Source organism: Mustelus asterias, chromosome 24, assembly GCF_964213995.1.
Source record: "Mustelus asterias chromosome 24, sMusAst1.hap1.1, whole genome shotgun sequence".
Lineage (NCBI taxonomy): Eukaryota > Metazoa > Chordata > Chondrichthyes > Carcharhiniformes > Triakidae > Mustelus > Mustelus asterias.
This window is the reverse complement of record NC_135824.1, coordinates 12,148,451-12,161,357: the sequence shown is the minus strand read 5'-3', so window position 1 is coordinate 12,161,357 and position 12,907 is coordinate 12,148,451. Positions and strand designations below refer to the sequence as shown.

At 44.2% G+C, this 12,907-nt stretch overlaps 1 protein-coding gene across 4 annotated transcripts in view; it reads left to right on the top strand.

Annotated features, from left to right (window-relative positions):
* Positions 1 to 12,907, top strand: part of LOC144511208 (EGF-like repeat and discoidin I-like domain-containing protein 3) — a 105,829-nt gene that overhangs the window by 76,669 nt on the left and 16,253 nt on the right. For all 4 annotated transcript variants that reach the window (XM_078241300.1, XM_078241299.1, XM_078241298.1 and 1 more), the window contains 2 exons: positions 6,766 to 6,879; positions 11,737 to 11,918. In XM_078241300.1, the coding sequence (XP_078097426.1) occupies positions 6,766 to 6,879; positions 11,737 to 11,918 (296 nt within the window). The remainder of the gene's footprint in view (positions 1 to 6,765; positions 6,880 to 11,736; positions 11,919 to 12,907) is intronic.

Genomic DNA, 12,907 nt, shown 5'->3' with positions numbered 1-12,907 from the left:
TAGACAGTGTCAATGGATGAGAGGCTGGTTTGCGTGATGGACTGAGTTTCGTTCACGACCCTTTGTAGTTTCTTGCGGTCTTGGACAGAGCAGGAGCCATACCAAGCTGTGATACAACCAGAAAGAATGCTTTCTATGATGCATCTGTAAAAGTTGGTGAGAGTCGTAGCTGACATGCCAAATTTCCTTAGTCTTCTGAGAAAGTAGAGGTGTTGGTGGGCTTTCTGAACTATAGTGTCGACATGGGGGGACCAGCACAGGTTGTTGGAAAAACTTGCGTGGGGTCCTTAATTATGCAGGCTGCTTTTCCGAGGCAGTGGGAAGTGTGGACAGAATCAATGGGCGACTGGTTGGTTTGAGTGATGGACAGGGTTTTATTCACATTCCTTTGTAGTTTCTTGTGAAATTCTTGTGGAATTCGTGAATGTTTGGGGGATTTTTATTCCTCTCTATCAACACAAAAGAACAATGAAAGATTTGCATTCATATGTACCTTTCATGACCTTAGGACATCCACAATGCTTTACAGTCATTGAAGGACTTTTGCAGTGCAGTCACTGTTGAAATGTAGGAGTTGTGGCAGTTTGTTTTATGCGCAGCAAGGCCTTGCAAACAGCAACACGAACTTCTTCCTCTTGAATTCTCTGCCCAAAGGCAGGTCCGACTCAAAGCGCCGCGATCTCCATCATGGATAGGACGAAGAGGCAGGTCTCGAACCCAATCCAATTGACCGGGTATCAAACCCCGTGCTGTTGGCGCCCCAGCCCCTCCAGCCAATTGGCTCCCTCAAGGAGTCCAAGTTGCTGTGGCAACAAACACTTACACATGCAGATTGTAGCCTGAAGCTATGGATATTGATGGCAGATGCTCCAGTTTCTTTCCATCACATGGAACCGTTAACAAAATAGCAAATAATAATGAATGTGATGGCCCTCATTTAGAGGTGAGCTGAATCCCTTTGTTGCTCCTCAGATCTGATAGTTTCTTTCAAGAGAGATTCTTTGATGAGTTGGCCTTTGTTCTTTTCAAACGGAACTGCAGAAGAATTGGTTCTGCTTTCGAATCCACAGATCTGTTATAGTACCGACTATCCTCCTCGCTCCCTGCCCTGGAGAAAAACACAATCTCTGTAACCAATCAGATTATCTGCAATTGATGTCTCCAGGGTACATATTTCGTCCTTTCAAGTAGTGGATAACAGAAGAAGGAGGTATTTACAGTATAACTTACCTGAAATACCCAATTTACATGATGCATTGTGCTCAGTGAGAGATGGCCTCCATCTCTGCATCAGGTGGCAGAGCTAAATAGTCACTTGTTTTTTCTGCAAGCAGTCTGAATTATTGGCCTATCTGCAAAATCTGGTAACATTTTCCCATTGATTTTGTCCACACCAGTTTTAGATTCATAAGCAGAAGGTTACAGAGTTAGGGGTCTGGGTTGGATGTTCTGTTGGAGAGTCAGTGCAGACTCAATGGGCTGAATGGCCTGCTTCTGCACTCTAGGAATTCGATGATTCTATGATCTTCCAGGGCTGACCTGTGAGCAGTTGTCTACAGTGGAGGCCTCTGATGGTTTCCAAAGTGTGTCTCAGTACTTTTTATAGAATCACTGCAGTACAGAAGGAGGCCATTTGGCCCATCGAGTCTGCACCGACTCTCTGACAGAGATTCTTACCCAGGTCCACACTACCAGCATATCTCTGTAACCCCACATATTTACTCCACTAATTCACGCTTCTTTGGACTGTGGGAGGAAACCGAGCACCTGGTGGAAACCCACACAGACACGGGGAGAATGTGCAAACTCCACACAGGCAGTCATCCAATGCTGGAATTGCACCTGGGTCCCTGTTGCCATGAGGCAGCAGTGCTGACCACTGCGCCAAAGTGTATGACTGCTTTGTTCTTTGTCCAGTTGTCTTGTCAGGTATAGGGAGAGTAAGTAGGTACAGGCAGTAAGTAGTTTCTTGTATAATATAAAGTGGAACAATTTTTTCTCCAAAATTACCATTTGAAAGGAGCATGGCAACTGAATATGAACTTGTAGGCCAGTTCTTTGGGTGCTGTCTTTGGTCCCTGAATCCACCATTTTTTTATAACTGGGTCTAGCTTAACCGCTGAGACATTATGAATGGGGTGTAAGTATCCCATGGCAATGGGAGTACAATAACTTTTCAACTGCATGTTAACACAAATGAGTTGGTTACAAAGATTAAGAAAGAAAGTTCCACATCATTTGTACAATGCCCTCTTAGTGTTCAAAGATGTGTAGGTTAGGTGGATTAGCCATGGTAAAAGCATAGGGTTACCGGGATAGGGCAGAGCGGAGGGCCCGGGTGGGATGCTCTTTTCGAGAGTTGGTGCAGAGTCAATGGCCCGGATGTAGGAATTCTTTGGTATACGATTGGTCTAGTTGGACCAAGGAGCGGCACAGGCTTGGAGGGCCGAAGGGCCTGTTTCCTGTGCTGTACTGTTCTTTGTTCTTTGTATAGCACTTTCCATGACCACCGGACATCTCAAAATGACTTACAACTAATGAACTACTTTTGAAGTGTAGTCACTGTTGTAAAGCAGGAAATGTTTGTGCCTCTACAGAGATCACAATGTAGACAGCTGCATGTAAGTGGTTCAGTCACTCACCTCCATAAAGCAGCTGAATAGGTCAATGGAACCTGGCAACAGGTGATCTCACATTCCAGAAAAGTCTTCACTCATGTGCTAGACCTTTGTAATTGGACTCTTGTGCATTAGATGCCTTTTAAGTCTAGGAAAGATGCTGCTAATGTTTTAATTCTACATATTACTTACTACAGATCAATGGAGCACGTTAGGGAGGGGGATGACTAGAAAAGAGATTTCCGTTTATTACAAGGTACAACTGGGGCATGGATACCAATGCAGTCTTGTTTTAACAGGCCTGTACGAGAAAATTAATCCTTGTACTCGATGATTAAAATATGCATCGCTCACACATTTGAACCTTTAAGTAATTTAATGAGATTGGGAGCTAATGATTTGAGAATGATCAGATCAAAATTAATGTAGCAGATTCCTGCAGATCCCTAGTGTTTTGTAAGTCTAATGGCCTCTGAAGATATTACAGTAATTGTAAAATACATTCACCTTTTTAGGGAATTTAGGAAATTCAGGAATAAGTAGTATTGTAATCTACTACTGATCCCTCAGACTGAGATTAAGCTTTTTGCTGAAGTGGTATTCTCGAATACTAACCTGGACATTTGCAGCATCCACCACTACGTGTGGCCCCAGGCAGACTCGAGGCTCTATTTATACCTGGGCTTCTGTTCATACCCCGCCTGGCTGTAGGATGTTGCTGAGCTACTCTCAAGATAAAATCATCAAGCAAACACAATTAGGAAGCAGGATTATCCCACTTCCCATAAAAATGCCCCAATAAAACAGTTGAAACAATGCAGAGAATAGCGACAAAGTTCGTCCTGATGGTCAGAAGACTTTGAGGAAAGACTCAGGAGGAACTTAGATTCCTCAGCTTCGAAAATAGGCAATCTCTGAGATAGGATCTTATAAAAGATATTAGATACTAATTGGAGTAGAAAAAACTTAATCCAAAGAACTATTCCATGGTAAACCATGAGTGCAGGACAAATGGGACCTACATACAAACTATGGATTCTTCAGCTTTGAAAATAGGCATCTGTGATAGGATCTTATAAAGGAAATTAAATACTAATTGGAATAGAAAAATGGGGCATACATACAAACTAGTGACAATCAGGATTGATTTTAGGAAATCTTTCACAGTAACTTCATTGCAGTGTTAATGTAAGCCTACTTGTGACCCTAATAAATAAACTTTTTAAACTTCTGCACACACTGAGTGACCAATATCTGAAATGGTCTCTGAGTAAGATAGGGGGGGACAAAAATTGAAGGGGCATTTGCATTTTGCTTTGAGGTATCATAAGCATGGGTTAGATGGGAGAAAAAAAATTCCCTTATCTATATAGAAGAACTTTATTCCCAATTGGACTGTATTAAATTGGTCTGTAGTTTATTTCCTGTGGAGAGGTTTCACTTGGCATCAGGTCACAGAGACATGACCTGAAGTTTATTGTGCAAGGGAGCTGTGGTGGACCTCAGTTGTGCCTTTGTCCTATATGGACCACCGTTGTGTGTGTTTGTCATACCTGGACACATCCCCTTCCAGTTTGGTTCCTCCCCTCAGCACCTAGTATAAAGGTGGCTGTCTCCTCCCCCTTGTTCAGTCCAGGTCGGTTAATTGTTGGGATCTGCTCCTGATTCTGTTGTGAATAAAAGCCTACACTTATATTGGCATATCGGTAGTCTTTCGCCTTATTGATAGCGCATCAGGAGCACAGGGAAAAGACTGCTCCATCATCGCTCAATGGTGCAGCACTGAGAGTGGCCATGGAACAAGACAGCAGTTGTGGTTGTGGCTCTTGATAATCTATAATATTAGCCTAAGGCGTGAGACTGCATTATAACCATTGGTAATTGCAGGGATGGAAAGTAAATTACCCTTTCTCAAGTTTTCCTTTTTGTTTTCTTGCCTTGTCCCTTTCTGAAGATAGTCTGGGAGTACTTGGGTTTGGTGAATTCATGCTGAGTGATATTTGCACAGGGTTTAAATTGCTTCATGTGTTAGTACGTAGAAATATTCATGCCAAAATACTGCTTTGCAGGTGCGGTTGTGATTGGCGGTAATTAAGGCAAACCTGTTCTTATTAATAAAACTGTAGAAGATTTTGTAATAATTATTGGGCAGTGGGCAGCACTGGCGAGGCCAGTATTTATTGGACATTCCTAATTGCCCAAGTGTTTGGTGCCTTGCTAGACCACTTCAAGGGGCAGTTAAGTCAGCCATGTTTGTGTGGGCCTGGAATCATAAATAGACCAGATTGAGGAAGAACAGCAAAATTTCCTTTCCCTACAAGACCTGTGAGCCAGAGTTAACCATAACGCTAAAGATGTGCAGGCCATGTGGATTGGCTATGATAAATTGGCCCAGGAGGACCAGCAGGGTAAATACATGGGGTGATAGGGATAGGGCCTGAGTGGGATTGTTGTTGGTGCAGACTCGATGGGCCGAATGGCCTCCTTCTGCATTGTAGGGATCCTCTGACTCCATGAGATACATTTTTATGACAATCTAACAACTTTATGGTCACTATTACTGGTACCAGCTTTCTATTTCTGTAAACTGTATTCAAATCCTCAAATTGCGATGGTTGAACCCATAGTTTTTGAATTAATAGATCCACAACACAACCTACTATAACCTAGCATCATTATAAGAAATAGGATCTGGTTTAGGCTATTTGATCCTTGCTGCATCATTCAACAAGATCATGGCTGAAGTTCTACATCAAACCCACCTTTCCATACCATGCTATCCCTTGTTTCCATCTGCGAGAGATGATGGCAATGCAGCCGCGGATCTTTGGTGAAGTTGGGTGAAATTGGATTCCTTTTAATGGCTGAACAAGCCAGTTCTGGGGAGGCAAAGCCTGTCGCATGTGTCACACATGAAGTTGTCCCTTAACGATGGTGCGGGATGCTGGCGTCGCCTTTGGGACTTCTGAAATGACATGTTGGGTGGTGACAAATTCCTGCCCACACTCTGTCACCATTTGTCATGATTGATGTTAAGGGCTTTCATGTTTTGACATTGTCCTTGAGATAGGACTTTGGGTGTCTTGTTGATCTCTTGGCACTGGCTACCTCCCCAGAATGATAGAAATAAAACAGTACAGCACAGAACAGGCCCTTCGGCCCACGATGTTGTGCCGAGCTTCAAGAGCTTCAAGCTTTTCCAATAACCTATCCTGGTCCCCCCATGCCGACACTTTTTAAGTTTTAAGTTTATTTATTTGTCACATGTAGGTTTACATTCATACTGCAAGTTACCGTGAAAATCCCCTAGCCACCACACACTGGCACCTGTTCGGGTACACTGAGGAGAATTTACATGGCCAATCCACCTAACCTGCATGTCTTTGGACTGTGGGAAGAGACTGGAGCGCCAGGAGGAAACCCACACAGACACGGGGAGAACGTGCCGACTCCGCACAGTGACCAAGTCTGAAATCAAACTCGGGTCCCTGCTGCTATGAGGCAGCAGTGCTAGCCACTGTACCACTCCTATCGTTAAGAAAGCCCATCAACGCCGCTACTTTCTCCGAAGACTTAGAAAATTTGGTATATCTGCTACGACACTCACCAGCTTTTACAGATGCACCATAGAAAGCATTCTTTCTGGTTGTATCACAGCTTGGTATGGCTCCTGCTCTGTCCAAGACCGCAAGAAACTACAAAGGGTCATGAACGAAACCCAGTCCATCACCCAAACCAGCCTCCCATCCACTGACACTGTCTACACTTCCCACTGGCTCGGAAAAGCAGCCAGCATAATTAAGGACTCCACACACCCCGGACATACTCTCTTCCACCTTCTTCCATCGGGAAAAAGATAAAAAAGTCTGAGGACACGAACCAACCGACTTAAGAACAGCTGCTTTCCTGCTGCCATCAGACTTTTGGATGGACCTACCACGCATTAAGTTTTCATTAAACATTAAATATTTCAAGAGAAAAATAGAGAGGGATTTAGGGAGGGCATTCCAGGTAGTGGGGAAGAGCCTCTAAATGCCCGGTCACCAATGCAGTGGCAAGGGGAGAGTGAACTGGTGGAAGGTCGCAGTTTGCAATGATTTTGGTCTGGAAAATAATACTAACATATACTCCCATCTTTTTTTTCCAGATATCAATGACTGTTCTTCTCAGCCGTGTAATAATGGAGGACAATGTGTGGATCTGGATGCAGATTTCTCATGTGATTGCCCATCTCCGTATGTGGGGAAAAGCTGCCAACTCAGTGAGTATTTGTGCTCCTCACCAGCTCCTCACCCGCTTGTTGAGTTGAGCATTGGGTAGGTTTGTGGGTTGGGCACTTGCCTTTTCATCTCTGGGACCTGGGTTCAAATCCTCACGAGAGTGATGTACAGTCTCTCTAACCACTGACTATAGCGAATAGGACTGGGTGAATTAGGGGAAACACAGTAAGAAGTTTAACAACACCAGGTTAAAGTCCAACAGGTTTATTTGGTAGCAAAAGCCACACTTTAGGTGTGGCTTTTGCTACCAAATAAACCTGTTGGACTTTAACCTGGTGTTGTTAAACTTCTTACTGTGTTTACCCCAGTCCAACGCCGGCATCTCCACATCATGAACTAGGGGATGCATGGATCACAAAATCACAACACCGGGACAGCAGTAATAAAGAAAGCTAATACAATATTATTGTTTATTGTGAGAGAAATTGATAGCAAATGTACTGAGGTTATTATGCTTTAGTTGTACGGGGCATTGGTGAGACCACATCTGGCTTATTATGTACAGTATTGGTCTCCTTATTTAAGGAAATATGCAAATACATTTAGAAGCTATTCAGAGAAGATTTACCAGACTAATACCTGGAATGGGTGGGTTGTCATAAGAGGAATTGTTTGGAGAGGTTACGCCTGTATCCACTGTAGTTTGGTATCATGAGCTTTCAGAGCTCTGCTCCTTCATCCACTCACCTGATGAATGAGCAGCACTCCGAAAGCTCGTGATTCCAAAATAAACCGGTTGGACTTTAACGTGGTGTTGTGAGACTTCTTGCTGTGGCCACCCCAGTCCAACGTTGGCATCTCCACATCACCACTGGAGCTTGGAAGAGTAAGAGGTGACTTGATCGAAACCTTTAAGCTCTTGAGGAGTATTGACAGGGTGGATGTGGAGAGGGTGATTCCTCTTTTCGGAGAATCTAGAACCTAGGGATCACTGTTTTAAACATAAAGGATCGCTCATTTAGGACAGAGATGAGGAGAAATCTTTTCTCTGAGGGTTGTGAGCCTCTGGAACTCTCTTCCTCAAAAGACAGTGGAAGCAGAGTCTTTTAATATTTCTAAGGCTGAACTCGATAAATGCTTGATTAACAATGGGTGAAAGAATATCAGGATTAGGCAGGAATGTGGGGTTGAGGTTACAATCAGATCAGCCATGATCTTATTGAATAGCAGAGCAGACTAGAGGGGCTGAGTGGTCTCTTGTTCCTGATTTTGTATTTTCGTATGAATCCTTAAGCAACTCAGAAAGAGGACACAGAGGGATCTTTTCTGGCACAGTACTAAGATGACTAATCAGTGGCAAAATGAGGCTGTTCAGCCCATTGAGTCAGCACTTACTCTCTGACAGAGTATCTTTCGCAGGCCCTCCCCTCTGCCCTAACCCTGTAACTCCATACATTTTACCATGGCTAATCCACCTAACCAACACATCTTGGGACACCAAGGGGCAATTTTTATTCTGATCAATTCATCTAACTTGCAAATCCTTGGGAGGAAATCAGAGCACCCGGAGGAAAGTCGCACAGACATGGGGAGAACTCCACATAGACAGTCACCCAAGGGTCCCTGGCACTAATGCTTTGATGTGGAGATGCCGGCGTTGGACTGGGGTAAGCACAGTAAGAAGTCTCACAACACCAGGTTAAAGTCCAACAGGTTTATTTGGTAGCAAATACCAAAGCATTTGGAGCTTGCTGCTCCTTACGAAGGAGCAGCAAGCTCCGAAAGCTTTGGTATTTGCTACCAAATAAACCTGTTGGACTTTAACCTGTTGTTGTGAGACTTCTTACTGTACTAATGCTTTGAGGCAGCAGTGCTAACCACTGTGCCACCATGCCGTTTCAATGCTGGTTTGTGAACTTAATATTCAGGTAAGTATTACAAAGTCAAGTACAGGATGAAGGAAGTCACTCGGGCCCTCAAACTCATGCTTCCACCAAAATATATGATTCTCTCCCCCCACCCCACCCTTCCCTCCACCACCCATTCTTTATTAGTTAAAGTTAAAGTTTATTTATTAGTCACAGGTAGGCTTACATTAACACTGCAATGAAGTTACTGTGAAAATCCCCTAGTCGCCACACTCCGCCACCTGTTTGGGTACACTGAGGAAGAATTTAGCATGGCCAATGCACCTAACCAGCACGTCTTTGGGATTGTGGGAGGAAACCAGAGCACCCAGAGGAAACCCACGCAGACACGGGGAGAACGTGCAGAATTCGCACAGACAGTGACCCAAGCCAGGAATCGAACCTGGGTCCCTGGCACTGTGAGGCACCAGTGCTAACCACTGTGCCACCATGCCGCCATTAGGGGGTCATTGTTGCGACAGAGTAGAGGGAGTTTTACACTGTATCTGACTTTCACTGTTCTTGACCTGGATATAATTCACGGTACCTAAAGTTTAATTCATTGCTTCTGACACCTCCCACTTGGTGCACCAAGATGATCCTGTTCCTGATTACTGCCGAGTGATTCTGACTGAAACATCTTACGGCCAGAGGTCAACTGAGGGCAGGGGCAAGCCCAGCTATGAGGCCCTCTGTTGTCAATCAGCCAGCAGCCACTCAACAGCTCATCTCTCAACATGACAAATTGGTTGGGGTTCTGGAGGGTGGTTTTTTGATTTGATTTATTATTTTTTGTCACATGTATTAACATACAGTGAAAAGTATTGTTTCTTGCGTGTTATACGGACAAAGCATACCGTTCATAGAGAAGGAAAGGAGAGAATGCAGTCAGCTAGGGTGTAGAGAAAGATCAACTTAATAAGGCAGGTCTATTCAAAAGTCTGATGGCAGCAAGGAAGAAGCTGTTCTTAAGTCGGTTGGTACGTCTCCTCAGACTTTTGTATCTTTTTCCCGACGGAAGAAGATGGAAAAAAATATGACTGGGGTGCGTTGGGTCCTTGGTTATGCTGACAGCTTTTCTGAGGCAGCGGGAAGTGTAGACAGAGTCAATGGGTGGGAGGCTGGTTTGCGTGATAGACTGGGCTTCGTTCATGACCCTTTGTAGTTCCTTGCGGTCTTGAACAGTGCAGGCGCCAAACCAAGCTGTGACACATCCAGAAATAATGCTTTCTATGGTACATCTGTAAATGTTGGTGAGAGCCATGGCGGACATGCTGAATTTCCTTAGCCTCCTGAGAAGGTAGAGGCTTTCTTAACTATAGTGTCGGCATGGGGGGACCGGGACAGGTTGGTGATCTGGGCACCTAGAAATTTGAAGCTCTCGGCCATTTCCACTTCCTCCCCGTTGATGTAGACAGGATCAAGTCCTCCACATGTTGGCACTGGTAGAATTGTACCCCAACTTCAGAAGAGATGGAGAGACATTTTGGATAAGCAATGTAAAGCCAGTGGCTTGGAAAAGCACACAAAGTCCCTTTTACTGAGCTTTGCTTTGTGCAGCCTATAGTGTGAATGTTGTTCAATGAATTGGCCACCTTCTGCTAATTTATTGTAGAATTAGCTCACACACACACAGAGACACACACACGCATACACATACAGACGTTTGTGTAAATAGCTGCAGCTGTCTCACCTGCACATTTCCATTCTGAATGAGTCTGATCAGAAAGGAATCTGTCCTGCCAGTGAGGGTGGGTTTACTGAGATAATGGGTTGTTAACTTTGCGAGCGATTGGAATGTAGAGCAGCTAGACTGATAAACTCACAAGCATTGTGTGGTTAGCTTTGCCCTTTAGCACATACTCTTGTGTTAGCACTGGCTTTGTTTATCCCTTTCTGTCTGGAAATTCAGGTAACAAGTCTGCTCTTTTTTTGCAAGAGAAGGGCTGACATCAGGTGAGCCTACCTCTTCCAGTGTGGTAGCAAGCCACACAGACCATGAACATCCCAGGGCGGATGTTGCATTGAAATCCAGATTCATAGCATTCATGCCACTTAATCTTAATTTGTTCCAGAGCCTCGGGACATCCTTCTCTACCCCAGTCTCTCCTTTCACCTCTTATCTGCTTGCTTTCCAAATCCAGGTTGGGGACATGCGATCAGCCCTGCGTCCTCTGCCAAACTCTTCAAACTTGTTGGTATAACGCATCATGATCTTTGGCCCACTCGCCTAGGGTTTGTCAATAATTTTAAGATTTTGATTTGATTTATTATTGTCACATGTATACAGTGAAAAGTATTTTTTCTCGAATGCTATACAAATAAAGCATACCGTTCATAGAGAAGGAAACAAGTGCATAATGTAGTGTTCCAGTCATAGCTAGGGTGTAGAGAAAGATCAACTTAATGCAAAATAGGTCCATTCAAAAGTCTGATGGCAGCAGGGAAGAAGCTGTTCTTGAGTCGGTTGGTACATGACCTCAGATTTTTGTATCTTTTTCCTAATAGAAGAAGGTGGAAGAGAGTATGTCCTGGGGTCCTTAATTATGCTGGTTGCTTTGCCGAGGCAGCGGGAAGTGTAGACAGAGTCAATGGATGGGAGGCTGGTTTGCGTGGTGGATTGGGCTACATTCACGACCGTTGGAGATTCTTGCGGTCTTGGGCAGAGCAGGAGTCATACCAAGCTGTGATATAACCAGAAAGAATGCTTTCTATGATGCATCTGTAAAAGTGAGAGTCGTAGCTGACATGCAAAATTTCCTTAGTCTTCTGAGAAAGTAGAGGCGTTGGTGGGCTTTCTTAACTATGGTGTCGGCATGGGGGGACCAGGACAGTTTGTTGGTGATCCGGACACCTAAAAAGTTGAAGCTTTCGACCATTTCTTCTTCATCCCCATTGATGTAGACAGGGGCATGTTCTCCACTCCGCTTCCTGAAGTCAAAGACTCACTCCCGTTTATTCACTGGTTTCTCTTTAACCTCCTTGTTACAGCCTGTGCAAGTCCATTAGGGATGGAGGGAAGAGCAATAGATGACCACCAGATCACCGCCTCCTCATTACACATTGGATTTCTGGGCCTGAAACGCTGGCGCCCAGAGCTGGCACGACTCAACAACAAGGGAATTGTGAATGCTTGGAGTATGGCAACCTTTGACCTTAATCCCTGGTTTCAGGTACTGAGTCAAAAAAAATCTTTCAATTTTTTTTCTTTCTTCGTTCAACGGGAAGTTGGTGTCGCTGGCAAGGCCAGCTTTGTTGCCCATCCTCAATTGCCCTTGAATTGTGGATTGCTGGACCATTTCAGACAATAGTTAAGAATCAACCATATTGCCATGGTCTGAAATCACACGTAGGACAGACCGAGTAAGGGTGGCAGATTTCCTTCCCGAAAAGATATTAGTGAATCAGATGGGTTTTTGCCACAACTTTGATTGAAGTGTACAAGATTATGACAAATTCAGGTAAGGTAGATGAAGTAAAGCAGTTCCCATTTGCCGATGCTTCAAGGACTTTAAGGAGACTGTGAACGTCTTTGGGAGGAGGTTTTTCAGATATTTTAGTTATGAGATTAGGTTGGAGAATCTGTGATTGTTCTGGGAGCAATGGAAGTGTACAAGATTATGGCAGGTTTGGATAAGATAGGCAAAGGAAAGTTGTTCCCAATAGCTGCTCACACAAGGACGAGGAGACACAGGTTTAACATTTTAGAAAAACAATTGTTATGCAATAATGACGTGAAACTTGCTGCCCACAAAGTGGAAGCAGAGATGATCAAAAAAGAAATTGGGTAGGCACCTGAGGAAAATAAACTTTCCAGGTTAAGGGGATGGAGCAGGAGCATGACAATGACTGGATTGCTCTAATAGAGAGTTGTTATGGACTTGATGGGCTGAAGGGCCCCTGTTCCAACAGCTCCAGGTAGGGAGTCTAAAGCTGATTGGGAACGCAACCCCAACTGGAAGATCCTTGTATCGGAAGATATGCTTGGTCGGATTTCCTGTTATCATCGCTGGGAGACTTAGATGAGGTTGTTCATTGTCTATATTTACAAATATTACTCAAGGCTAACTAACTAAGACAACAAGCTACAAGATAAGGGCAAGGCATCACAGGGGGCAGCAAGGGTTGGACGTGGCCCGAAAAAGAAAATGGCAGAGCATGA